At 39.2% G+C, this 27,396-nt stretch overlaps 1 protein-coding gene and 1 long non-coding RNA gene across 6 annotated transcripts in view; one reads left to right on the top strand and one right to left on the bottom strand.

Moving 5' to 3' along the window:
• LOC134338247 (protein argonaute-1) overlaps positions 1-27,396 on the top strand; it is an 89,227-nt gene that overhangs the window by 2,535 nt on the left and 59,296 nt on the right. For 2 of the 5 annotated variants that reach the window (XM_063033958.1, XM_063033961.1), the window contains exons 2-5: positions 19,311-19,494; positions 21,936-22,056; positions 25,358-25,539; positions 26,584-26,720. In XM_063033958.1, coding sequence (XP_062890028.1) covers positions 19,311-19,494; positions 21,936-22,056; positions 25,358-25,539; positions 26,584-26,720 — 624 coding nt within the window. Of the gene's footprint in view, positions 1-19,307; positions 19,560-21,935; positions 22,057-25,357; positions 25,540-26,583; positions 26,721-27,396 lie in introns of those variants that run through there. The other 3 variants (XM_063033960.1, XM_063033957.1, XM_063033962.1) reach the window with 2 other exon arrangements.
• Positions 1,426-24,327, bottom strand: LOC134338248 (uncharacterized). The gene is made up of 3 exons (XR_010016177.1): positions 23,480-24,327; positions 14,275-14,308; positions 1,426-1,691 (listed from the first exon to the last, which is right to left on the bottom strand). It is a non-coding gene; the product is annotated as an uncharacterized LOC134338248 (long non-coding RNA).

Here is a 27,396-nt window from a genome sequence, read left to right as displayed (position 1 = left end):
GAACATAAGTCTTGAATAATGTGCACAGGTCCACTGCAGCATTGGATAAATACTCAGGAAAAAATTGGAACAGAGCAGAGTGGGATTAACTAGATTGCTCTTTGAAAGCTGGCACAGACTAAATAGTTGCCTTCAGCATTTCCTATTATTCTCTTAAATTAACCAAAATGCTCTGTCAGGTCCTGAGGGTGTAAAAGAACATCATTTAACCTTCAAATATATGCATTTTTTTCATACTTTTTATTGTGGTATTGTAAGTGCTCACTGAATCATTTGTAACTTTTTAATTAATCAAATTTAATTTAAATCTGATATGGCCAAGAAGATCTTTTCTGTGAAATAGGTGTTTATTTCCCAGACTCTCATGCTGCAGTGTATTGAAGTGTGTGGGTGTTGTAAATGAAAATGTTGCTTATTTGCAAGTTGCTGCTGATGTAATTGAAGTAAGTTTGAAATGCTTTGCCCCAAGTCATACTCAAAACATTCACAAATAAATAGATTTTCCCTAGATACTCTGGGGATATTTGGTGTAAATTCCAGTTCCAGGGAGAAGGTACAAACTCCGTACAGAGAGCACAGAAATTGAACCTGGATCTCCGGCACTGTCATTGGCTGAATCAAAGATGGTGACGAATCAGTATGTAGCAGGAAGATTGAAAATCTGGCTGAGTGGTGCCACAGCAACAACTTCTCATTCAATGTCAGCAAGTCCAAGGAGCTGATTATTAACTTCAGAAGGAAGAAACCAGAGGTTCATGTCCCAGCCATGGGGATCAGAGGTGGAGAGGGTCAGCAATTTTAAATTCCTCAGGATTATCATTTCAGAGGATCTTTCTTGGATCCAGCATGCAAGTGCCATTACGAAGAACGTATGGCAGCGCCTCTACTTTCAAAAAAGTTTGTGAAGATTTGGCATGACATCTAAAACTTTGACAAACTTCTATAGATGTGTAGTGAAGATCGTATTGACTGGCTGCAGTGCAGCCTAGTACAGAAACACCAATGCCCTTGATGTAACTTCATTGGACATGTGATTAGGAAAGAGGAGTTAGAATGCACGGTAATTATGGGAAAGATTGAAGGGAAGAAAGCAAGAGGAAGACAAAGACAAATGATGATGGAGACAACAGCCAGAGAACTGGAAATGAATACCAATGAATTGATCCACTTGACCCGAAACAGGAGTGTGTGGGCCATGGCAGTCAAAGCTCAAACTGGGCATGGTACCTGATGATGATGATGAATGCCCTTGAACGGGGGGGAAAAAAAATCTATAAAAGGTAGTAGAAACACCCAGTCCATCACAGGTAAAGCCCTCCCCACCATTGAGCACATCTACACAGAGCACTGTTGCAGGAAAGCACCATCCATCAGCAAGGACCCCCACCATCCAAGCCGTGCTGTCTTCTCACTGCTGCCATTGGGAAGAAGGTACAGGAACCTCAGGACTCACACCAACAGGCTCAGGGACAGTTATTACCCCTCAACAATCAGGCTCTTGAAACAGAGGAGATAACTTGCCTTCACTTGCCCCCTCAACCTATGGACTCACTTTCAAGGACTCTTCATCCCGTGTTCTTGATATGTACTGCTTTTTTTTGTATTTGTATAGTTTGTTATCTTTTGCTCATTGGTTGTCCGTCCAGTTGGGTGCTGTTTTTCGTTGATTCTTTTGTGTTTCTTGGAGTTACCTGGTATGCCCATAGAAAAAAAACATCTCAAGATTGTATATGGTGACATATTTGTACTTTGATAATAAATTTACTCTAAACTTAATGGATTGATCCCATTAAAATCACTCCTTGCCTTGCACATGGTCAGAACCAAGATCACATGTACATTGAAACATACAGTGAAATGTTTTGTTTGCATTTACAACCAGTGCTCCCAAGGATGTGTGTGGGGCGGGTGCAGCCTGCATGTTCAACGTGACCTGTCTAAATCTGTAGAGCTGGCCTTAAATATTTTGTGTTGTGATTGTCAGCAGCTGCAGCTTTCTACATTCTAAAAAAAAACAAATCAATCAATTGAAAACAATTGAAGAAATGGCAAAAAAGTCTATTTATATTGTAGTCTTTCTAGGCATAGTTTGTGATTCTTGCACATGATATTAGATTTCACTATTGCCAACTAATTTTGTTGGGTAACTAACAATCAGTTAACCTGGACTGTACACACCGGCTGTGTGGCAAAAAAAGAACAGCACTCCTTCCACCTCAGACAACTGCAGAAGATCAGCATGTGCCCCCCAAATCCTCAAAACCTTCTACAGGAACAAGATTGAGAGCATCCTGACTGGCTGTATCACTGCCTGGTACAGGAACTGCACCAACCTTGATCACTGGCCATTGCAGAAAATAGTACGGACAGCCCAGCGCATCTGTGGATGTGAACTTCCCTCCATTGAGGACATTTACAGTAGCAGGTGTGTAAAGAAGGCTTGGAAGATCATTGGGGACATCAGTCACCCCAACCATAAACTGTTTCAGCTGCTTCTGTCTGGCAAACAGTATCGCGGCATTAAACCCAGGACCCAACAGGCAATAAGGCACCTTCTTTCTACAGGCCATTAGACTTAAAAATTCACACGTCTGTACATGACGCAAAGATTTTTTTACTCCCTCACATGGGACAGATGTAAGTTTTAAATTCAAAACTTCTATTGTCTCAGTAAAATAAAATTATGTTGTGTTCAGCACTTTTTTTGCAGTGATTTCACCCTTTTTCTTGCTTGCTTGTTGATGATTCTTACTAGGGTGTATTTCTATGGGTATCAATAGCCTTTCAGTGATTAACAGGTCTGCCCTTTCTTGATGTATTTAGGAAGCAGGCGCCTTGACTTGTGAGATTGCTCCTGTCCTTATCAGACCTCCATGTGTGCATGTGTACATTAATTCCTGTTTATCTAGATGTGCAGTGTCCAGACAAAGGATCTTCAATACTATTTTGATTGGTTGCTAGTGTCCTGTTATACTGTACAGTGAAACAGTTTTATATTCGCAACTTTGTCATTCTATTCACTGCTATTCTGATGTGACACAACTGCCCATGGCTAAAATTGAAATGGCAGTTATAATACATTTGGAAAATGACACTGCATAAGTATTAAACCAGCTCTCAAGTGTTCCTGCTCTTCTGCATTGTCCAGTGCATTTTTTTTTCTATCTCCATTATTAAGTTCATTGAGTTCATTAATGAAAGCTTTGTGGAAACCACTTAACTCCCCCCCCCAAAAAAAAAGGGACAGGATCTTCCTGGCAAGATAGTCACATCTTATTAATCAATCTAGAAAATTTTGAAGGACAACCTTCTCATCCCAGAAATTCACCTGGTTAATCTCCTCTGGACTACCTCCAGTGTAAATTTTTTTTAGGCAGTTTTTTCGATGAGTAGGTTGTCACCAACACTCGGAACAATTGCAACAGTCCTTTCTATTATTAATCTCCAACCCCTTTGCAATGAAGGACCCAATGCTATGTCTTCTTACTTGTAGCTGCTGTTAACTGTGATTTATGCACTGAAATATATCGATCTCTCCGTACTTCACTCATTGCAGTCTCTCTCTGATTACACAATAATCTGCCTTTTGACATACATCTCTTTTGAAAGACATTCCCCTGTATTAAACTTCACTTGCCAGTCTTTTGCCTCCTCATCCAATGTCTCCCCTGTTGCAGGATCACAGTACTTTTATTGCAATCAGCCTTTTTACTGATTTTCCTATCGTTTGACAGATTTGGAAATTGTACCTAATGTTCATTCCTTCCAGGTTATTACTGTAAATAACAAACAGTTGCAGACCAAGAAATGCTCCCTGAATTATACTAATTACATCCTTCCAGCCTAATTTCTATGAAACAACCAGTTTTCCCTTTCACGTTGTGCAATAGCATAGGCTTTTAATTTGTTTATCGTGCCCCTGAAGTACCTTGTGAAATGCTTTTTGAAAATTGAAATATACTACATCTACATGCTCTCCTCCTTCAGTTCCCTCTTCCATCTTCAACGAATTTGAACAAGTTTGTCAAATGTGATTTACGATAATCCAAGTTACTTAAAAAGGTTCTCCTACAGTTGCCTACAATTTCTATGTTTAAATCTGCCATTTCCTGTGGCAGTCTATTGTCCCAAATTGTATTCATTATATTGTGTGTTTTCCCTCCACCAGATCAGAACGTGTTGATTTCACCGTCCTCTAGTAACTATGGTATGTTATACAGCTTAGTGGAACACCACTCATGATTCCAACCTTGCCTGTTGAACATCATACCTGTATAAATGGTACAGGCAACCCTCACCCCTGTTACAACTGTTTGGGTAACTGATACTTGCCCTTACAGAATTAAATACAGAGGTATAGAATAAAATTTACTCTTAACCGAATTAAGTGGGGGGAAAAAAAGCAAACTCTCAGATGACGTCGTTTTGCATTACAGAAATTCTTGATGCAGCAGCTTGAAATTCCAGCATCTGCAGATTTCCTCGTGTTTGCGTTTTTAAATTCTTGATGCAGACTGAATTCTGTGAAAGGCAATTACTCCTTCCCCCATAAAGCATGGGTTACCTGTGGTTCCACTTCCACATTTTCTTTGTAATTAGTTTAATTATACTCAATGCTAGTTAGGTCATTTTAAAGGACTGTTAAGAATTAATACATTGTTATGGGGCTAGAATCCCATATAAGGATGACTGGGTAACATTATTAGTTATCTAGTTGATTTAAAAGGAAAAGAATAGGAACATTGACCTGAAGAGGCCATTCAATACAATTTATCTCTATATTACTTTGTTCCTGCATAATTTCTTTGTGTCAAGGAATCTATCTTTTTGTTCAAATACCTTAAGTGCTATGGCCATTGTAGTCATCTGTGTTAGGGAATTAAACAAATTTGCCCACCTCAATGAAGAAGTTTCTCCTTATCTCAGTCCTAAATCACCTAGCCTAAGACTATGACTCCTGCTTTTAAATCCTACCTTTCATTTAAAACGGGGCCCTGTGTTCATCGTATCGTCTTGCAAGGGTTACTATATTTCAATAACCTCTCGTTCTAAGTATTCATCCTATCGCTCATACAACAGTCCTACCACCTCAGGAATTAGTTTGGTGAAACTTTCCTTTCATTCCTTCGCTTCATTAAAATCCTTGGTTTCATAATTTCTAAGAAGTTATTTGTGTTCACTTCTGTGAAGATAGAACAAAAGTATTTGCTTAATTGCTTTGCCGTGTCTTTGTTCAACTATTTACAAAGTTGCCTTATTCTAATTGTTAGGGACTTTATTTTGCCTCCATTAATCCTTCCCTTTTTACATATGCATAGAAGCTTTCACAATTTGCTTTTGTTTTTCTGCAAATTTACGTTGATAATCTGTTTTTGTTCTCTATCAACCTCCTGGTCCATTTTTGCTGAATTCTGACTGCAGCAGTTCCATAGGATGGTCTGTTTGGATCAAATACTATCCCTAAATGTTGTTATCTGAGATTGGAGCACTTGCTTTCTTGTGTTTTGCAACGTATAGCTGTAGTAGTTCCTCTATTTGTAGTTTAGGAAATAGAAGAAACATAAGAAACACTCAGCGGGTCAGGCTGCATCTGCAGAAACAAAACTAGAGAAGATAGAAAACAAGTTAGTTTTGAGCAGCTATAGTATATGAATTCATTTGGTCCCACTATAGAAATTCCCTTTGTTCAATCTATCCTTCCCCCACTACTGAAAACTAACTTATCGTCTTTTTATTCCAGTTCAGATTAATGGTCTCAGACCCAAATAGTTAACTCTTTCTCTTTCACAGTTGCTACTAGACCTGCTGAATATTTCCCGCATTTTCTATTTTTATTTCAGGTTTGCAGCATCTGTAGGTCTTATTTTATTTTGATTAAAAAAGCACTTCTCTGATGCAGCTCTATAAAACTCTGGTTAGGCCACACTTGGGGTTCTGTGTCCAGTTCTGGTCACCTCACTATAGGAAGGATGTGGAAGCATTGGAAAGGGTACAGAGGAGATTTACCAGGATGCTGCCTGGTTTAGAAAGTATGCATTATGATCAGAGATTAAGGGAGCTAGGGCTTTATTCTTTGGAGAGAAGGAGGATGAGAGGAGACATGATAGAGGTATACAAGATAATTAAGAAAAATAGATAGAGTGGATAGCCAGCACCTCTTCCCCAGGACACCACTGCTCAATACAAGGGGACATGGCTTTAAGGTAAGGGGTGGGAAGTTCAAGGAGGATATTAGAGGAAGGATTTTTTACTCAGAGTGGTTGGTGTGTGGAATACACTGCCTGAGTCAGTGGTGGAGACAGATACACTAGTGAAATTTAAGAGACTACTAGACAGGTATATGGAGGAATTTAAGGTGGGGGGTTATATGGGAGGCAGGGTTTGAGGGTTGGCACAACAATGTGGGCCGAAGGGCCTGTACTGTGCTGTACTATTCTATGTTCTATATCTTTGTTGTTTCCTTTATTTAGATTTAGGATCCTAGTTTCAGATTTAAGTATTTTTTCCATATCAGAATCAGGTTTATTATCACAGACGTATGTCATAAAATTTTTATATTGTGGCGCCAGTACAGTACAAGACAAAAAAATAAATTGCCATAAAAAATAAAATAATTAAGTAGTGTGAAAGAGGAATTGGGAAGTAATGTTCATGGACCATTGAGAATCTGATAGCAGATTGTGTCTTCAGGCTCCTGTACCTCCCCCCTGATAGTAGTAATGAGAACAATGTATGACCTGGATGGTGTGGGTCCTTCATGTTTGATGCTCCCTTTGAGGCACCATGTTTGGAAGATGTCCTTGGAGGGGAGGCTAGTGCCCATGATGGAGCTGGTTGAGTCAACATATAACTTTTATCATTCTTTGGTCATACTTTCCTGAAGGATCCTGCACAATAAGGTTAATAACTAACCCGGTGTTACTGCAAATATTTGTACATTCAGAATCATTGCCCTTATATTTGTCTTTTAATACTTTTAAACAATTTAGCATTGTTGTACTATATCCATTTTTGTCTTATAAAATTAGGTCCTACACACTATTTTGTTGACTTAGACACAATTCTTCATTCTTACCATTATCACTTGTTTCCACTACTTGTACTACTTCCTTGTCTTTTGTCTTAACCATTCTTGATCTCTTTTCAGTGGGATGCTCCTTTTCCTTGCACCTTTACCCCTCCCCCTTGGTAGCTAAATTAAAGACCCATTTACCTCCCCAGTTACTTGGTGGAACTCTGGTCCCTGTAAAGTTTAGATGTGAGTGCAAAAGACTCGAGTTGCTGAAATTGGGGGGGGGGGCGGGGAAGAGTGCTGGTAGAGCTAACATCTGTGGAGGCAAAAGGGTGGTTGTTGTTTCAGGCTGAGACCGTGCATCAGGACTGAGAGTGTAGAAGGAAGATGGCCAGTACATTAGAAATGAGGAGGAGGAGTGAGGCTTTCCTATCCCATGCCCCACCTAGTTTCATGTGCCCATTATTCATTCCACACCCCCCCCAACTAGTTCTGCCTTTCATCTATCAGCCTTTGATTCATCCCTCCCTCTTGCTATGTATCCTAACTATCTTCCTTCTGTGCTGTCAGTCCCAGTGCAGGATCTCAATCTGAGACATAAACCATCCCTTTGCCCCCATGGTTTGGACAAAGCTTGTCCTAACAGAACAGATCTTTTTACTGATGCCAGTGCCCTAGGAATGAAAACCCACTTTACCCTCACTACCGTAAAGGTGCACATCCATCTCCTTGATCTTATTATCCTATTCCAATTTGCTAATGTGTTTCTTAATGTAGTTCTTAATCACTCAGTGTCTGAAGATAACCTTAGGTAGGATTATGCGGACCACTTGGCTAGATCCTTACCCTTCCCCTCTCCCCTTCCCCAAAACCGCTTCAAATTCTCTTCCAGCCACAGCAGATATCCCTTGCCATTGGTCCAGCCAGGCAACATAACCTTTTGCTCTTGTGCTCCTGTTTATGTAAGGTGTTGCCTATCTCAATAATTATACTGTCCCTACTATACCCACATTTCTTTTCACTCCTACTTGAAAAGCTTTCTGTACCACTGCTGCTGTCAGTTTATTTGTCCTCTTCACAGTCCCCTTATGTGTCCACAAGTTTTACAAGAATCTCAAATCCATAGGACAAGTGCAGTGACCACCGCTTCAGTAATGCTCTGAACCCACATGTCTGCATCACATGTTTTCTGTTCATGATCATGTTTGAAATTTTAAATGGGTGCCAACCTCCCTAAGGTCTCATGATATCTGGAAATGAAACTCCAGCTTCTTAACATAGAGCTGAAGTAACTTCGGTTGCAAATATTTACTGCCAATGCAGTTCACACATATTGTGATAGCAACATTTCTAAAATCTTGACATTTTAATTATATTAGATTAGATTATGAGGACACTCAGTCCTCGTTTATTGTCATTTAGAAATGCATGCATTAAAAATGATACAATGTTCCTCCAGAATGATATCACAAGAAACACAGGACAAACCAAGACTAAAACTGACAAAACCACATAATTATAACATATAGTTACAACAGTGCAAAGCAATACTGTAATTTGATAAAGAGCAGACCATGGGCACGGTAAAAAAAAGTCTCAAAGTCCCAATAGCCTCATCATCTAACGCAGGCGGCAGGATGGAGAAATTCTCCCTGTCATGAACCTCTAAGCGCCGCAAACTTGCAGATGCAGCAACATCAGAAGCACCCGACCACAGCCGACTCTGACTCCGTCCGAGAACTTCGAGCCTCCGACCATCCCTTCGACACCATCTCTGCCGAGCGCTTTGACTCCGGCCCCGGCCTCCAAGCAACAAGCAAAGCGGAGGATTCAGGGCCTTCCCCTCCGGAGATTTCAGATCACACAGTAGCAGCAGCAGCAAAGCAGGCACTTCAGAAATTTCACCAGATGTTCCCCCGTGCTCCCGTCAAATCAGGATTATGCACGGCACCCTACTTGACAAATAAGACATCACTACCAGAGTGGCCGCTGCAAGCTGCGTTGCGCCGCCTTCTCCTCCTCTCCTCGTGTTTGTCTTAATCAAGTTACTTTAGATTAGGTTTATTTAATTTAATTAAAATTTTGGTTAAATGTTATAGGATAACAGTTGGAACGACCAATCACATATACCTTACCCGTGATGTTACTCTGCAGTTTGCTTTTGTTACAGCATCTCCACACCCACAAACCCCACCCCCACGTCCCAAAGTTAAGTGATAGGGGATCATTGTCACTTAGTCCAGAGAGATTTTTATGCCATTGTGTAGAGCATGCAATGGAGTTTTTATCGACCAGGTTGTAGGTAGCTGATTGATGTAACCCTAGGGATTGAAACTAGATTAAGTGAATAAAATACTAGCGGATAGTGACCTTAACACTAAATTTCAAGGTAGTTATGGGAAGGGATAAACACTATTCAGAAATTATGTATTGGAATTGACAGAAGGCTGCTTCCAATCTAAAGCCACATTTTCACTGGTTGCACTTCTACTCCTAAGATACTTTAAATAATCTTGGGAATACAAATTATATTTCAAGGTCCCTCATTGGCCTCCAGGTTCCTTTTGTTTTAAACACACACACACATCCTAAAGGGTTTATCTTGTTTTCTGTAAGTCATAAGGACAGAATTAGGGTTCGTTGCCCATCGAGCCATTCCATCATGGCTCCTCTCAACCCCATTCTTCTGACGTTTCCCTGTAACCTTTGAAACTTTGTACTTTATACCTGCAGACAGATCCTGCCAAGCTGGGGCAGCTCCTTGCAGGTAAACTTGCATTTGGAAAGTGAGAGTCTTGTAAATGTGTCTCAGGTCCAGCGTGTTCCTGTGAGGATGAAGGGTAAGGAAAGCAGGTCTCAGAAACCCTAGATGTCAAGAAATGTCAAAGGTTTGATAAAGGAAAGGCAGCAGATATAAAGCACTGAAAACGGGTGGACCTTCAGGAGCATAAAGAGTATAAGGAGGGAGGAGGTGTTTTTTAAAGAGGAATTAGGGGGCCATTGAGGGCCACGAAATATCAGCAATCCAAACCTATTTTAAAATACTTAACAGCAGGAAGGTAGCTAGGGAAAGGATGGGACACCTACATCAAAATACCACTTACTGACTGCAGTACTGCCTTCAATGCCACAATTCCTTAACTTATCAACTCCTAGACTTCTTGGCCAACAACTCATGGACACCTTCCATAAAATTTCAGTTAATTCATATCGTACTGCCCTCATTTTTACTTTTGTTCTCTGAAGCCTCAGATTTCTGGAATTCTTTTTCAAAATCTCTGTCCTTCCACTTCTAGAGTAATTCCTCTTTGTTAGTCCAAAATTTCAATTTGGTCACCACTTGTAATCCTGGATTTTTTTTCATGACATTAATTGTATAGCATTCAACAGACCCAACACACCTATTCAGAGCAGTAAGTCTTTTACAATTGCTTGTTGAATACTCACTTCTCCCACTTGCCAGAGTGGCAGAGCTGCTAATAGTAAAACATTGAAAAGCAAAAACCAGAATCTACAGATGTCAGTAATTTAAAATAATTGTTTCTATTTCCATTTAATGCTGTCCAAACAGCTGAGAATATATTATAATAAGAGCGACAGAAGTTAGAGAAGTGTTAACGAGGGTGCAATTTTTAAAGTGTTGTGATTTGCAGCATTTTTACATTAATTGGTTTGTATGTTTTCATCATCAACACAGCAAATTACTTTTGTATCATGGTACAAGTTTACACATCTAACTTTGAAATCATATGTTCTTGATTAAATGAAAGGAAGATGAGGACACATGGATCGTTCAGAGCACCTGTCAACCAAATTATTTTAAGTAGTCTTTAACAGTGAAAAGAAAATTGGGGGAATCGAGAAGTACGTTTTCTCTTGCCAATATTTTTAAAGATATTGATGCTGTAGTAAAATAGGGACCCACAAACACTGTTTTTTCACCTAAGGGAATTGCACTGCCAGATAGTAAGGAGAAGTCCCACTGAACATTTTAGTATATGGATGAGCACTTGAATCGTCACACGTCCAGCACAGACTACAAATGACTATGTGGAGGAATACTTTCTAATTCACTTAGCAAAGACTGAAGACTGTTGAAGTGCACCTAATTGCCAACGAAGCCTCATCTACTGATCCAGTAAAGCAAGCTCAAATCCCTCCTTGGTTGCCAAGGAAATTAAATTCTATCAATTAAATAATGGATTAAAGATCTAATCTGTAATGGAGACTGCACATCTGCCAGCTGGTAAAAACCTATCCAGTCCATCAAGGACTGGATTTTCTTAAACAGTTTGATAATTTTTGATCCATAACAATATGTTTGACTCTTAACTGTCCTAAAGTATGAAGGGAAGCCTCTCAATTTGAGTGGTCATGAATAAATGACAAATGCTCAGATTGCCAGTAGTGCCCACGTTCTTTCAATATATTACAAAATTCAGAACGTGCATGAATTCACTGATTCTTTGGGAAATTCTGCATGTTTTTGGGTGAAGGGTATAGAGGAATTTTGAACATTGATATGATACTCTTGAGTGCTCAATCTAAATTCTTGCTCGTGCCTAGTTATTTTTCTAATTTGCAGAAGATTGACACCATTCATGATTTGTAAAATTTTCCTATATCCAGTCACCAGCCCTTATCAGTACCTGTAGATAGGAACAACATTTTTATAAATGGAGAATAATAGGAGAGTGACATGGTCTAGGATTGGTAACTTGCTGATTCAATGTTCTAAAATGCTTTCCGTAAGCAAGTGAATATGCTGGGGAAAAAAATTATGATTTTAGTATCAACTTCGGCTGCAGAGAGGGTAGCTGCAGAGATGATAAATGATGTCTACTCTTTGATGGTTTGTAAATATAAGCAATTTAAGTTCTTGGGGAATAGTGGTCTTGTTAAGTGACTATATAGCACCACACACAAAATGCTGGAAGAGCTAAGGCCAAGCAGCATCTGTGGAAAAGAGTGAACAGTAGACATTTCAAATCACCATTTCCCCATTCCTGTTTCCCCCTTCTCACCGTACCTCCTTGCCTGCCTATCACCTCCCTCTGGTGCTCCTTCCCCTTCCCTTTCCTCCATGGTCTTCTACCCTCTCCTATCAGATTCAGCCTTCATTTCTCTCCCCCCACACCCATCCTTCTTACTCTGAATTCTCATCTTTTTTTCCAGTCCTGAAGAAGGGTCTTGGCCCAAAATGTTAGCTATTTACTCTTTTCCATAGATGCTGCCTGGCCTGCTGAGTTCCTCCAGCATTTTGTGCGTGTTGCTCGGACTTCCAGCATCTGCAGACTTTCTTGTCTTTCTTTGTGCTACAGCAGTGATTCGATATTCCTTTCATAACTAAAGGAAAGGTAGTGTTCGGCAACGTAATATTCTCACTGGCTTGACATCCCAAGGTATAAAAACAACCGATTTTAGAAGCCAGAAAGTACAACAACATATTTCGCAATTTCCTATTGTCAGTGCTGGGATTAAAAAATAAATCATATATTCCATGGCTGTGAGATTAATGTTGGCCAGAACTTGCCATTCCAAATAGTTTTATGGACCTTCGTTCATCTACAAAGGCAGGCAGGTCGTGTTTATCATTTTATTTCAGTAAAGTACTTCCAGTTGTTTTTAAAGTGTTCACCTAGTAAATATTTCCTACAGAAAACAGTCTTCAGTCATGTAGCCGAGAGGTAATGTCGCAGCTATATAGGACCCTGGTCAGACCCCACTTGGAGTACTGTGCTCCATTCTGGTCACCTCACTACAGGAAGGATGTGGAAACCATAGAAAGGGTGCAGAGGAGATTTACATGGATGTTGCCTGGATTGGGGAGCATGCCTTATGAGAATAGGTTGAGCGAACTTGGCCTTTTCTCCTTGGAGTGACGGAGGATGAGAGGTGACCTGATAGAGGTGTATAAGATAATGAGAGGCATTGATCATGTGAATAGTCGGAGGCTTTTCCCCAGAGCTAAAATGTCTAATCACGAGAGGACACAGTTTTAAGGTGCTTGGAAGTAGGTACAAGGGAGATGTCAGGGGTATTTTTTTTTTATGCAGAGTGGTGAGTGTATGGAATGGGCTGCCGGTGACGGTGGTGGAGGCGGATATGATAGGGTCTTTTAAGAGACTCCTGGATAAGTACATGGAGCTTAGAAAAATAGAGGACTATGGGTAACCCTAGGTAATTTCTAAAGTAAGTACACGTTCAGCACAGCATTGCGGGCCAAAGGGCCTGTATTGTGCTGTAGGTTTTCTATGTTTCTATGTGCATGCTTCTAGTTTAATGAGGAAAATTAATGACCATGGAGATGAAATAGTTATTAAGTTTCAGCTAGATGGTGCAGGAGTGCTGAAGCACCAGAAGGATGAGCTTCATTTCAAAGGGCTGAATGGCTTTTCATCTTGGTCCTTCTGTGAAGAGGTTCACTAACTTGCTGCTTTGGATGGAGTATTTCTGTTATGAGGGAAGGCTGCATGGGCCAGGTTTGTTTTCCTTGTGGTGAAGGAGATTGAGGGCAGCCTTGGTGGTGGGATACATTTCTTCAAAGCGGAGAGCGCACAAATGTAGAGCAAAGGTGATTGGTGTAGAAGAGATTTGAGGAAGAACTTAGGTGGTGGAGGCAGAGAGTTGTACATTTAAGTGTCTGGATGAGCACTTTAATCCCCAAGGCATAGGAGATTGTGAACCAAGTTCTGGCAGATGGGATTGGTTTAGAAGTAGGTGCTTGATGAATTGCATGAGCAAAGTGGGTGAAGCACCTGCTTCTGTGTGTCTGACAGTATGGTTATTATGTTGTAGGGCTACATTGGACAGCTGTTTTCATCAACTAGTCTGAATGTTGAGAATGCCTTAGTTTATGTTTCAGGGCAACTTTCAGATGGGTGCCACTTAGCACTATTCGAGGTAAACATTTATATAAAAAAACACACACACGTCTTTAGAGAGAGTACTCTTTGAAGGATATTTCTGCCAGGTCCAGATCGGTTTTAAGATGGTATTGATTTTTACTGGGAATTGTGTTTTAAAAGCCTAAATCCTAACCGGGTGTAGAAGCAATGACTATTTTTTTCCCCAAGGTTGCTGAATACGATACTATACCATACATTTTTATTGTGTGCCTTGCTGTCATTCTGATTTTTTGGTAACTTGTGAAACTCAAAACCTAGAAGAGGAATTTGATAGCTAATTTCTTAACTCAATCAACTTTACAGTTTGATAATGGGAGGGTGCTAATATGGTAGCGATCACAATATGTATCTTACCTTGTATATTGGCTTTTCCCCATTCACTTTCTCTCTGTTTTGCAAACAGAAAATGTAATAAATTTAATTTTACAATGGAAAGCAGATTTAATAAATCTTAACTTGCAGTTTTGTTGCATAGAAGGCCACAGATACTTTAAAATGCATCTGTTTTCTTGAATTCATAAAAGGTCAAATGATTTGAAAAGATTACTTGTGACAGTTGGCCTGCTCTTCTGCATGAGCATGGACATTGAATAAGTGACAGATGGCAGTATAGAGAGAATAGACAAAGGTACTTAATTGATGGGCCAGAAGCAAAAAAAAATCACAAAGACAGCATTTTAAATTAGTTGCAGAGTGAAAAATGACATGCAGTGTGAGGGAATGACGTTTAACAAAATTGTTTGCACAACCTTAAGGCATAAATATTCGGTGAGTTCCAGTGTGTAGAATAAGCAACTATTTTAATCATTGTGATACAAGTCTGATATACTGGCGGGCAATCTCCCACTATTGTTGATCTATCATTTTTACGTCATACAAGTAGAAACATTTGGACAATCTGTGGCACATCTTTTAGAGCTTGTATTATTTAAACACTATTGTAACCTTGTGAGCTGTATAATACAATATATTATTAAGTATTGGTTGTAGATTGACTATGATTCATGTTGTAGTTCTAGCCACAAATTGGTTAGGCTTGCAATGAATTATCACTATAAGTTGGCAACATTAATTTTTCTCAATTAGTGTTCACTTTGTTAATGTTTCTGCTGCTGATTAAGGCACCTGGTTGTATAAACATAACAGAGTTGCAAAAAAATTACCACCCTAATTTCTAAGTCTGCAGATAAACATTTTCCACACCCAGTCCCAACACCTGCTGTCATTATCTGACTTTTTCCCTGTCTTGTACCAAACAAGAATGGAAAAATATTTTTGCCTGCAGAGACGTGATTGTGAAGCTGTAAGGCAGCTCTCCTCAATCTGTCGGCATGGATACTTGTATGTATGTAGCATGGTTTGGCACTGGATTTTTGGCACGAGATTTACTAGATTCTTGTGCTGTGGATAGATAACGATGGAAAGTGTAGTGTGTTTGTTGTGACCTTTATAAGCTTGTTGCCTGTGTTAGTAAGAGACTATTTTAAGTTTTACTTTCTAGAAAATAATTTATTTTTTCATGAATATTTATACAGTGCATTCCAAACATCGTTGTCCCATTTTAGTATTAAAGACGACAGCTAGTTGAAGTCCCTAATATGACACAGCAAGGTCATACATTGACTGAAATGCCAAATGTCAGCAGAACTTGCCATTCAAGCTGTTGTGCCTGGGCCATCTCTACATTAAAGCACCTAAAATCCTGTTCTTGTATTAGTTTCCCACATTTATTTGTCTCAAGAGCTCATTGATTTCCCTCGGATGCTGCTTCAATATTCCCTTGCTGTAATGTTTTCCACTTTCAAATACCATGTTGGTTATATCAGATTGTATTGTGGTTAATAGAAGTATAACGTGATTCTTTTTTATGTTTGAAATGGATGTTGTGTTCATTTAATTTAGCAATTTCAGCAATGCTTTTTGGGGCCCATTTTGAAGAAAAAAGAGCTATAACTAATGAAGTGCTGAAATATTTCTGAAAAGCTAAATTAGACCTGCTATTATATTCCCACGATTGTAATTAAAGGGAGAGCAAGGGTTCAGCAGAGACTTGAGCACAGAATGTGTGTATTTAATTGCTTATCTTTTTGAATAAACTGTTAGTAGAAAGGAAATGTGCTGTTGTTCCTTACAAGGTTTAGAAGCAAATTTGTAATTAAAAAGAAGTTTTAAGCAAAGGGTTAAAACTGCTCTAGTAAAGGCATGCAGGCTTTGAACTAGCTTATTTATATTTTACCCTCCTTGAGTACATTTTAATATTTGGTACACAGGTGTACTGAAAAGTGTACGCCTTTTGTGTTGATCCAGGATGTTAATGGCTTTGTGTGAGGGTTATCATCCAAATGATACAAGATTATTTGGCATGTTCCTCAATGCCTCAGATTATTCAAAGCAGACTTGTCATAAATGTATTTAAAAAGTTATGAGAATAGAACTTTGTGGAAGTTAGAATTTGGAGAAGGGAGATTTGAATAATTTTAGATTTATGGGAAGTAGAACAAAAGAATTTGCAGTTGTGGGTTGAAGTCACTAAGTTGAATGGTAAGAAAGGCACGCAGTGGAGTTTCAAGAGATGTTACAAAGGTGGAAATAATCAGTTGTAGTAATCATATGAAAATTTCTGAAACTCATCAAGCCAAGGAGAAAGTGTTTGTGATGGAGACCAAAGACCTTGACTTCAGTCATTTCAATATTTGGGGAATATATCTGCCCATCGAGTACTGGATGCAATATAAGTAATCAGTGTAGGGACACTGCTCCATTTAGAACCGATGGGTTACAGACACACATGTGGAAACTGACTGCATAGGGTGATGTTACTGAAGGTGACAGTGCAAATCAAGGCTAAATTCTTGGGGAGAGTAGTGATAAAGACGAGTGCAGAGCAGAAGAACCCAGTGCTCTTGATTCTTTAGCATTGACTGAGTAGATAAAAATGGAACAAGGCAAGGTCTTACTCAGTTGGGCAGCATTGGAGAGGGTTTGATATGGTTCCTCCAGCACTTTGTGTGTATAATGCCCGTGGTGAAGCAGTGATTTTGAAGGGTATTCAAAAGGCAAAAATGAGAGGAACTGAGATGATAGGGCTTGAGGGGATGTGAAAAATGGAGGGACAAGCTTTGAAGGCTTCAAAAATGATACTTTTAAATGAAAATCTACAACAGCTGATACTGGAATGAAGCAAAAAGAAAATGCTAGAAGTGCTCTTTAATCTTTCCATATAGATTAGTTTTGTCTTTTAAAATATAGGCAACCACTTTGCTTCTCCCCACACCCCGCCACCCCCCCCCCCCCATATTGCTTCCTAGACTAGAAATTCTTGTCCAGGAGGTGTGATTAAGAATTCCTTAAAGGCCTTGTCATTGGTTGTGAGTGATACAAGGGTTTTAATGTGCAGGGGCAATACACTGTGTGAACAACTGTTTGGTGTCCCAAGCTGCTGCATTTCTAATGAAGAGCAGATTTTGCATCGTTGAGTGAGCACATTGTGTCTAAAGGACACATGGCCTCTGTCCCACCATTTGAATCTCCATAACAAAGTACGAGTTTAGCTGCCTCTGCCATGGAGAAGTGAAATATGTGTGACCTCTATATCCAGGAGGTGAGAGGGAACAGCAGCCTCTGGCACAGAAATGTAAAGAAAGCCATTTCTCCAATGCCTTGTGTTAGTTTATTGTGTTAATTGGAGTATGCTCACTACTGCTCACTCTTTTTTCTGCCTTTGCTTATTTTTACCTACAACGTAGTAGTAAAGTTTTTTTTAAATTCAGACACAAAACACTAGATCTGTTTGGTCATGCTAGTATGAAATTAAGTAGTGATAATCCATTACCATTGTTGAAATAGTGCTGGTTAAATTTATTTTGGGATATTTAGAGAGGCCTTATCCTTTGCTCCACCAGAAGTGCAAAACATCAAATTTGCAACTGTTTACAAAGCAAGTTAATGAGTGGTAGATTGTAAAAAGGGATTAATTTCCAGTTTGTTCCTCTCTGTGCCTCGTGGCGCATCAGTTGGCAACCTTGCAGTTTCTTCAGCATTTGTCTGTTTTATGAGGCCAAGTTGCAAGCTCAACGTCCAACTCAGCACAGATGGGAAGCGTGCAAGGGGCAGGCTAGATTCAAACCTGGAGCCACTTGCTCGAAGTCCAGTGTGGATGCCACTACACCACTGGCTGAATTTCCACTTTGGCAGGGGTGTAAATTTTGATCCATACAATCTGTCCAAGCACTCAAAGCAAGTAGTTGAATTACAAACAAGAGAAAATCTGCAGATGGCGGAAATCCAAGCAACACACACAAAATGCTGGAGGAACTCAGCAGTTCAGGCAGAATCTATGGAAAAGAGTACAGTCAGTATTTTGGGCCGAGACCCTTCATCAGGGCTGGAGAAAAAAGATGAGGAGTCAGAGTAAGGTGGGGGAGAAACACAAGGTGATAAGAAACCAGGGAGGAGGCAGGGTTCAAGTAAAGAGCTGGGTAGTTTATTGGTGGAAGAGATACAGGGCTGGAGAAGAGGGAATCTGATAGTGGACTGAGGCCATGGAAGAAAGAAAAGGGGGAGGAGCAACAGGGATATGATAGGCAGGTAAGGAGATATGGTGAGAGAGGGAAATGGCAATGAGGAGTGGTGACGGGTGGGAGCATTGCCAGAAGTTGGAGAAATCGATACTCATGCCATCGGGTTGAAGGCTACCTAGACAGAATATAAGGTGCTGCTCCTCCGACCTGAGTGTGGCCTCATCGCAACAGTGCAGGAGGCCATGATCTGACATGTGGGATTGGGAAGTGGAACTAAAATGGATAGCCACTGCTTTTTCTGGCGGATGGAGCATAGATGCTCGGCAAAGCAGTCTCCCTATCTCCCCAACCCCAGTTTCACCTATCGCCTTGCATTTCTTCCTCCCCTTCCCCACCTTCTAACTCCGACGACTCAATCTTTTTTTCTCCAGTCCTGCTGAAAGGTCTCAGCCTGATACATCAACTGTACTCTTTGCCATAGATGCTGCCTGGCCTGCTGAGTTCCTCCAGCATTTCATGTGACTATCTGGTTGAAGGTGATTCTCTGTCGAACAAAAGTAGCTACTTAGCTGCTGTGGTTTCTCTCTGCTCTGTCTAAAGCAGACTGAAATCAATGAGTGTTGCAACATTTATGAGAGTGATGTTAGAAAGATAAATCTAGCTGTTGTTGCCACTCGAAAGCTGATCACATATTTGAACATAATGGAAGTGTACATTGTTTGTGAAGAACAGGAGGTGAGAATGAGCCCCATGATTTTCGGCAGAATCCTTGTAGGAATACAAGGATCAGCCTGTGTAAATATTGTTTTAAAAAATTGGTTGTCTACAGACTCCAAAGAATAACACATTTTTTCCTTCTCTTTTCAGCAGCAGTTGGCCCATATGTGCCACCTCTGCAGCAGGTGTTCCAGGCACCACGACGACCAGGAATAGGTACGATCGGCAAGCCAATAAAACTACTAGCCAACTACTTCGAAGTTGATATTCCGAAAATCGATGTTTACCATTATGAGGTGGATATAAAGCCAGACAAGTGTCCTCGGAGAGTAAACAGGTACCCAATCTGTCAACCAGACAGTTCAGAGTAACACTTCCAAATAAAGACTGGTGGATCAAATTGTGAGTTTTTATTGGCAGTGTAGATATACTTGATGTCATTTTACTGTTTGATGCCCTATGATAACTCTGTAATATTATATGCAGTGTAAAGTGTTGTGATATGCCCAAGAATAGTTAATGCATTTTGTTAATAAATCATGAAAATTGTTATGTGTAAAATAATATTGTAAATGAGATTGGACACCGTAATAGATGGTTTGGTATCTCCTGTCCAGATGTTCACAATTTGGTAAATGTATGAACAGTGTACACAGGTTTCATGAAACATGAGCACCTCACTTGATGCTCAAGGTGAGTTCTAGGTACAAGGGTGCTGATGGAATAAAGGTTAGAAGGAGTCACATGCATTGCTGACTGCGTTGCTATGCAGGTAACCTTTCGCCCACAATTCACCGTGGAGAGGCTGCCTGTGAGGTCTGGTGCTGATGATGCCCGTATGAGCAGTGCAGCCACTCATCGCTGCGATGTGATCCATCCTGGGAACTAATAATGCAAACACCTTGTGTTGTCAGGCTACCCAGATCCTGTGGTTTCTCTCTCATTGGTTCCTACTGAATGTGCTAATGCTTTTGTATCCCCTTCAGTGTCTGTGGCTGCTTTGCCCTCCGCTGCTAAGAGGGAAGAAAACAACTCCTACCACATCCAACAGGAACTGATGAGAGAGATTATAGGATATAAATGATCAAGACATAGAACTGAAGTTGCTAGTACCAGCACACACCATACTGACCATGTTAAAGCCAACCCTTTCATATCGACCCAGGGAGGGTTCTTGCCACACGAGTACTAATGGTGGGCTCAGGGGTTTTACCGTGACTCCTGACACAACAGTGTACAACAACAAGAAGGGATGAGTTCTCACCAGTTTGCTGACACCATGCTAGGTGCCTGGAACAGCAGCCCGTACTTTGTAAAGTATGGACACTTCACATCTGTGAGAGTTCGGACCCCAGACACAAGACATCATAACAAATTAGTACTCTGCAGAGCAGTGTAAAGTACGGTAATAGTACAATTGTATCAAATATTTTATACTTAAGGTTTATTGCTGTTAGCTCCTTGCTTTGTATTTTGATTTCTTCCCCAATGGAACAAGACAAATAGCTCTCCAACTAAACATTGAATTACCCCTCTACAAATCAGGCTTGAGCAACATTAATAGTGGATGGAAAAACGGTTTGCCTTTCTTGCATTGAGATGCTTACTAAATCAAGTCAGCATGAACTGCATTTGTATGCAATTATGACAATGATATCAATAAGTACAAACTTTTAGTTCCATATTCTATGTAAAAGCTAAGCCTCATTAATGGCTATAGTTATTATGATCTGTGCATTTGTGAATTCACTAATGGTGCCATTTTTGATTAGTGACAAGTTTTTTTAGTGTTTTCCTAAAGGTTGAAGCATTGGGTGTGTAAAGTTGGGAAAAGTCAAAACTTTAGGATGAAGAAATAAGTGTTGAGGCTGGTTGAAGATGCATAGTGGAAATAAAATTATCCCTGTGAATTGCATGGCTCTTCCTACCAGTCAGGGTATAAATGTGATAATAATCTGTTAGTGCAGGGATCCTTCTCTTTTGTAGATGATCTGTTATCTGCATGAATTTTAAATTGTTTAAGAATCAAATGTAGCAGTTTGTAATGAAGGTAAATTCTCAATAACAGCTTGTTAAAGGGTAGCTTTCCTGTAGTGCAGCATCTCAGATCCCTTTCAAGAGTCTTCACTTATACCCACGAAAGTTGATATTAGCACGACTAAAAATTTCCAGTGAGCACCTCAATGAAGGAGAGTGGTAGAAAAACTTATTTTCAGGATGAGAATTAAAACTGAGCATGCAAATTTTTGAAGACATGATAAGAATAGGATGCATGAATGCCAGATTCAGTGCTTAGGAGACCTTTGAAAATTGTACAATGAGCCTTGAAATCGTCAATTTAAAATTAATTTGACAATTTAATCCCAGAAATTTAAAAGTAAATCATTCAAAATTTTTTGTGTTCCTTTTTACAGGGTTTCTCTAGTGACTGTCAGAAATTTTGCACATTTGAATCAATGTATGTGTAATGTGAGCATATTCAAAAGTATCATTTGCTAATGACTGTAGATGGGAGAATATCTCAGTTTGCTAACATTTGGGGGAAAATAATCCATTATAAGCACAATGTGTTTCATAATTCCTGAATAGTGGGTGCACATCACGGATTTAGGATTCAGACATCGAAGGGATGCCTGTGTTTACTCTTTTAACTTTGAATATAGAAGAAAGTCACACCTTGTCAGACACGACTTCGGTTAATAAAGCCAAAAATGCATTCATCAATGGAGTAACACCGAATCTTGATAAGATAGCCTTCTCAATGCATTTGTTTTGCAGGGAAGTGGTGGAGTACATGGTGCAGCATTTCAAACCTCAGATCTTTGGAGACAGAAAGCCAGTGTATGATGGAAAAAAGAATATTTATACAGCAACACTACTACCTATTGGCCAGGATCGGGTATGCTGCATCTCATGTGGAGAAGGGGGTGAAGGCTTTTATCTCTTCCTTGAAAGGGGATAAACTTTTTTTATAAGTTTAATCGTGTGGAAACAAGCAATGCATATTGGAAACTTCCAATTTTTTTTTATCAAATATGTGCTGATCTAGGGATACTATATTTGCACTTCAATGTATTGTGTTGTAAAAATCATTTTGGGTTAGCCCTGCTGTTAAATATGCAAAAACGCTTAAAATATCTGGCTGAATTGTGTTGAATGGATCTTCTTGGGATTTTTGTAGATATTTACCAAATATTGCTCATTTGATGTGGCTTAGAGTGATACTGAATGGTTTCTTAACTTTGTGGCTGCTGTTATGGTGTGCTTTTCAACAGCAACAAATTGCAAGAAACACGCAATGAGTCATGATGAAGGGACTTGGCCCGAAACATTGACTGTTTATTCCTTTTCCATAGATAGTATCAGACTTGCTAAGCTCCACCATTTTTTCCTGTGTGTGTGTGTAATATAATAGAGCCTGTTATTTCTTCCACCCTGCATGTAGGACAATTATGATGTACTGCAGTGTGATTGAAAGAGTTGTAATTCAGCTGCAGCTCAGCTGTTGCCATACTCCAATTTAAAAACAGATAAACGCTCATCAGAAATGGAAAACAAATTGGTGATAGAGCCGAGGATATTTTTGGTCTGTGTAGTCAGTACAGCATACTTTAATGTACTAAAGCATCAAAGATTAAATACAGTGGATTTCCAGTTAATTGGGACAGCTATTCATTTTGGACAACTCTTATTAAAGAACAAAAGCTAAATCAAGGAAATAGCTGGGATTCCCTTTGTTTATTTGGGACACTGTGCTGCTTAATTGGGGCAGGAGACAGTTGCCAAACTGTTTCTAACTATCCTCACTCACGTTCACTTGTGTAACCATTAGACCTACACCATACTTAGTGATCAGTTTTTAAATAGCATCAGTTTTGTGTGATTGTGTTCAAAGAGCGGTGATTTTTATCGCTGATAGTTGGCGAGAAATACATAGTAAGACAATTCAGAACTATTTTGCTCACCGCAGTTCCAAGCTTTCAGGCTCGGAGATGCCAGAAACAGCTGGGAGTGAAAAAAATGATTTCACTATTTCAATAAGCTAGGAATTACACAGAATTTGAAAGTATTTGCAGTAGGTGTCTGCTGATTATTATTAATTTACAGTCAACCCAAAAGATCATGGCAGATGAAATCCTCCAATAACTATTGGGAATTAATAGTTTCATAGTACTGTAGAGGTATTCATAGTGTTCAAATATTTTTTGTATTTCATTTAAATACATAAATTGTTACTCAGTTAAACAGTAGTTTGCCTTTTTTATGCATTTTAACTATTTCCATGAAACTTCAGCCACTTAATTACACCAAATTGTACTCACCCCGATGTGTCCCAATTAACCAGAATCCACTGTATTTCCTTCCAACATTGGGACTGCCTTGTCTCTTTCCTGATGTTGCCAGATTGCTACAATAACTTTCCTTCATGGCACAATTGCCTGTAAGGATCTTCGATATCCTATTCTTCATTTCTCTCCTCACCAGTGGCTTAACAGTGGCCATGATAGTTGTTAGCACGATGCTATTACAGCTCAGTGTGTTGGAGTTCAATTCTGATGCCATCTGTAAGAAGTTTGTATGTCCTTCTCGTGTTTCCTCCCACATTCTAAGGACCTACCAGTTGGTAGATTTATTGGTCATTGTAAATTGTCCTGTGACTAGGCTTGGGCTAAATAGGGTGGGTTGGGCAGAGTGGCTTATTCGGCCAGAAGGGCTTGTTCTGAACTGTATCTCTAAATATAAGTAAATAAAACAAGGCAAATTGCACACGTAGGCTTTAAACACCCAGTGAGATAAGTACACTTATGTGAAATTCTTTAGAATGTTTTTCTACCTTAAGTGCTTTTTGTTAAAAGGTAATGAATGTGGTCACCTGATCTAGCAATGTTTTATAAATTGTGTTTAATGGATTTGAATGGCTCACTCAGTGAGCAGTATTTATAGATGCCATTAAAGGGAACCTGCTAGATGCAGGGTTTCTAATTGTCAAAGTTCAGTGCATTTATTATCAGAGTATGTATATATTGTACAACCTTGTTATTTGTCTCCTAATAAGCAACTGTGAAACAAAGAAACACAAAAGAGCCCGTATTTTAAAAAAAGACCGTCAAACACCCAATGTGCAAATAAAAATAACACATCATGCAAACAATTGCAAGCCAGTAGCATTCTGAAGTCCACAAAGAGAGTCCCGTAGTTCAGCGCAGAGCTGAGTCCATTAAATCTGGTGTTTAAATCCGTGCTTCTTTTAGAAGTCAAGAATGAGGCATAAAACTTGTTTCACAATTGTTTTATTAAAAGCTGATAAGAAGAAAAGGAACAGTGACAGGAGTCTACTACTTGAAGAGGAGAGAAACTAAAGATGGCGCCTAGCATAAACAGCTATTTTTATACTCAGAGATAAGAGAACTTGCATTCAAATCTGTAGATAAGAGACAACCAACTGAAAAATACTTATTCAATACTGCAGTAAAAATGAACCGACGAGAAAGCAATCACTTAATGAAGTACAGTGAAGGTTTCAGAATTATACTTTATGTAGCCATTAGAGGCATATCAAGCTATTATGCATATAAAGGCAGCTTAAAATACAAGCAGATAATCAATTGTTAAACTACAAAGAAAATAATTAAAATTAAACATTCAGATCCAACAGTGGCATACTGGTTTTGTGTGCCGTTCATTATACAAGTAATAGAAGTACACAATTTTGGAGAAAGTGCTTTTTGTGGATGTTTTGTTCATCTTATTTCACATGTTCTTTAAATCGAAGCTAGTCATGGGGCAATTGCCACTGCGCTGCTGTGTTTGTATCATTCCAATCAGAAACATCTTGACAGATGAAAAGAGACGCAAACAAGTCAGTGAGTCAGTGGTGCTTGGCAGTGGTGTGAAGGGACAAGCCCAAAGCATCAGCAACAAGTCTTCCCATGGTGGTTCCAGGCTTGCTTGCCAGGTGGAGATTGGAATGCATGATGCCTTTTGACTTGTGTACCAGGCTCAATGCACCAGCCTTAACCCAGCTTCTCTGGATTGAGTGCCTGCAGACTGAAATCTTCCAGGTGTCAAAAAGTTGGTAAAATTTGTTCCGCTTGCTTAATTTTTTAGTTTTATTTTGATTATATCATGAAAAATTTCCAGAGAGAAGGATTTATCTTTTGGCAGTTTCATTTATTTGTTTCTTTTTCTTTTAATGTAAGGTTGATTTTGAGGTGACCATTCCTGGTGAAGGAAAAGATCGGATTTTTAAGGTTTCCATTAAATGGCTGGCAGTAGTAAGTTGGAGACTGCTGCATGAGGCCCTTGTCAGTGGTCGAATCCAAGTTCCGTTAGACTCTGTTCAAGCATTGGATGTAGCAATGAGGCACCTGGCATCAATGAGGTAATCTGATTTATTGTTCATATAACCTAAGGAAATATTTTAAGTTGATGCAGTTAGGAAAAGTACTGAATATTGTGATACTTGAAGTCGCTCCTTGGTGTCACAAGTTGTAAGTTTTGCAAATACTGAAATTTAAATGATATCTGAGATGAAGAAATCGTTTATTTTACCTCGACTTTATGTTACTCTTATAGCTAGTCAATGATATATTCACATTTTATGACGCTGTCATACCAATGAAAATTAAGAGGTACATGCAAATATAGTTTATTAAGATTCTTGTCAATTTCTTGGGTGTTTTATCATTTACAGTTCATTATATGTAAGAAGACTGCATTAATATCGTCCAGTATCTCGCCATAAGTATGCTTTCAGTAAGATCAGCACCTTCTGTACAAGTGGGACAACTAACCTGGCCCTGAATTTCTGAAGTAGGTTAGGCTACAGGCATGTATGTGTTTTAGGAAAGGAAATGGGCATATTCATAGTTACTGCTTTTCATAGTGTGTGTTTTTCAGTTAGGGAATTATAAAGAAAAAATGGCTTAGAATCACCAGTAACCCTACTTAAATTACATGGAGAGATCAAGTTACACTTGTTCTGATCCCGAGATCTCCACGTTGTGCACAAACTCCATTTGTTTTCTGCAGCAAGATGCACAGCCATCACATTGTGAGTTATACTGTGGAGCTAGTAACATGTGGTATACTAGTTTATTCCATGCCCAGTGGGCAAACCCAGTAAACACTGTAAGGGCTTCCATTTTGTTTTGATCGAGGTAAAGTTATCTGCTAATTTGCATCGGTTTCTGAAATCAATGTGACTTGGTATTCTGATAATTTTCATAAATCCGTAGTGCTAAGAGCAGCAGTTAGGCATTCACTTCTACATGTCGAAGCAGTAAAGAAGTAGAAATTTGTTGCTTATGCTTTGACAATAGGTTGCCAAAAGTACTTTATCCCCACTCACTCCATCAACCTATGTCCCTGTTGCTCAATACAAAAATGTTATTTGAGCTGTTAATCTGGGTTTTTAAAATTTCAGGTATACTCCTGTTGGTCGCTCATTCTTTTCTCCACCTGAGGGTTACTATCACCCACTGGGAGGAGGTAGAGAAGTCTGGTTTGGTTTCCATCAATCTGTCCGACCTGCCATGTGGAAAATGATGTTGAACATCGATGGTAATTCAGCTTTTTTTTTCTATTAAAGGCTTACATTGATCTTTAACTAGTTACTGAACAACAGATAATTTTTAAATAAAAATGCTGCACAAGTTCTATGGTTAATTTGTACACAGGCTACAAATGGTTCATGTGCTGTGGAGCCAGTTACTGGCAAAAGATTTCTTGTGGAATGACTACCATCAAATATAAGTTTGACTACGTTATTTTTTATCTCTGTTTATTCCTTTTAGTCATTTAATATAGCTTTAATCCCTTGTTCTGTTTCCTGCACAACTGATTTTTGATCACATTTATATTAGCATAGATTAGTCAGGGTCATTTCTGTCCTTTAAGACAATCTGGCCAAAATTATTGTCTTGCTGATTATCAATTGATAAGGATAAGTAAATGCATTTATATAATATTTGTATATTTATGCAAAAATTATGTCAAATAATGCATATATACAGCCTCTATAAATACATCGACTTTATTTTGTGTAAATCCTCACAAAAACAAGGTGTGGGAACCCTCCCAGAAATAGCAGAGAGGCCCAAATGTATGCTATGTCTCCATAACCAGTGTACAGAAGATTGTTTTTGTATTTTATCGGTTCTGATGAATCTGCTCTCTTTCCAGAGGCACTGTCCTACCTGTCGAGCATTTCCTTCATATGCAATTAGTTGATTTTTAG

This window comes from Mobula hypostoma, chromosome 26 (genome assembly GCF_963921235.1).
Source record: "Mobula hypostoma chromosome 26, sMobHyp1.1, whole genome shotgun sequence".
NCBI lineage: Eukaryota > Metazoa > Chordata > Chondrichthyes > Myliobatiformes > Myliobatidae > Mobula > Mobula hypostoma.
The sequence above is the reverse complement of the archived record's forward strand: the minus strand, read 5'-3'. Positions and strand labels throughout refer to the sequence as shown.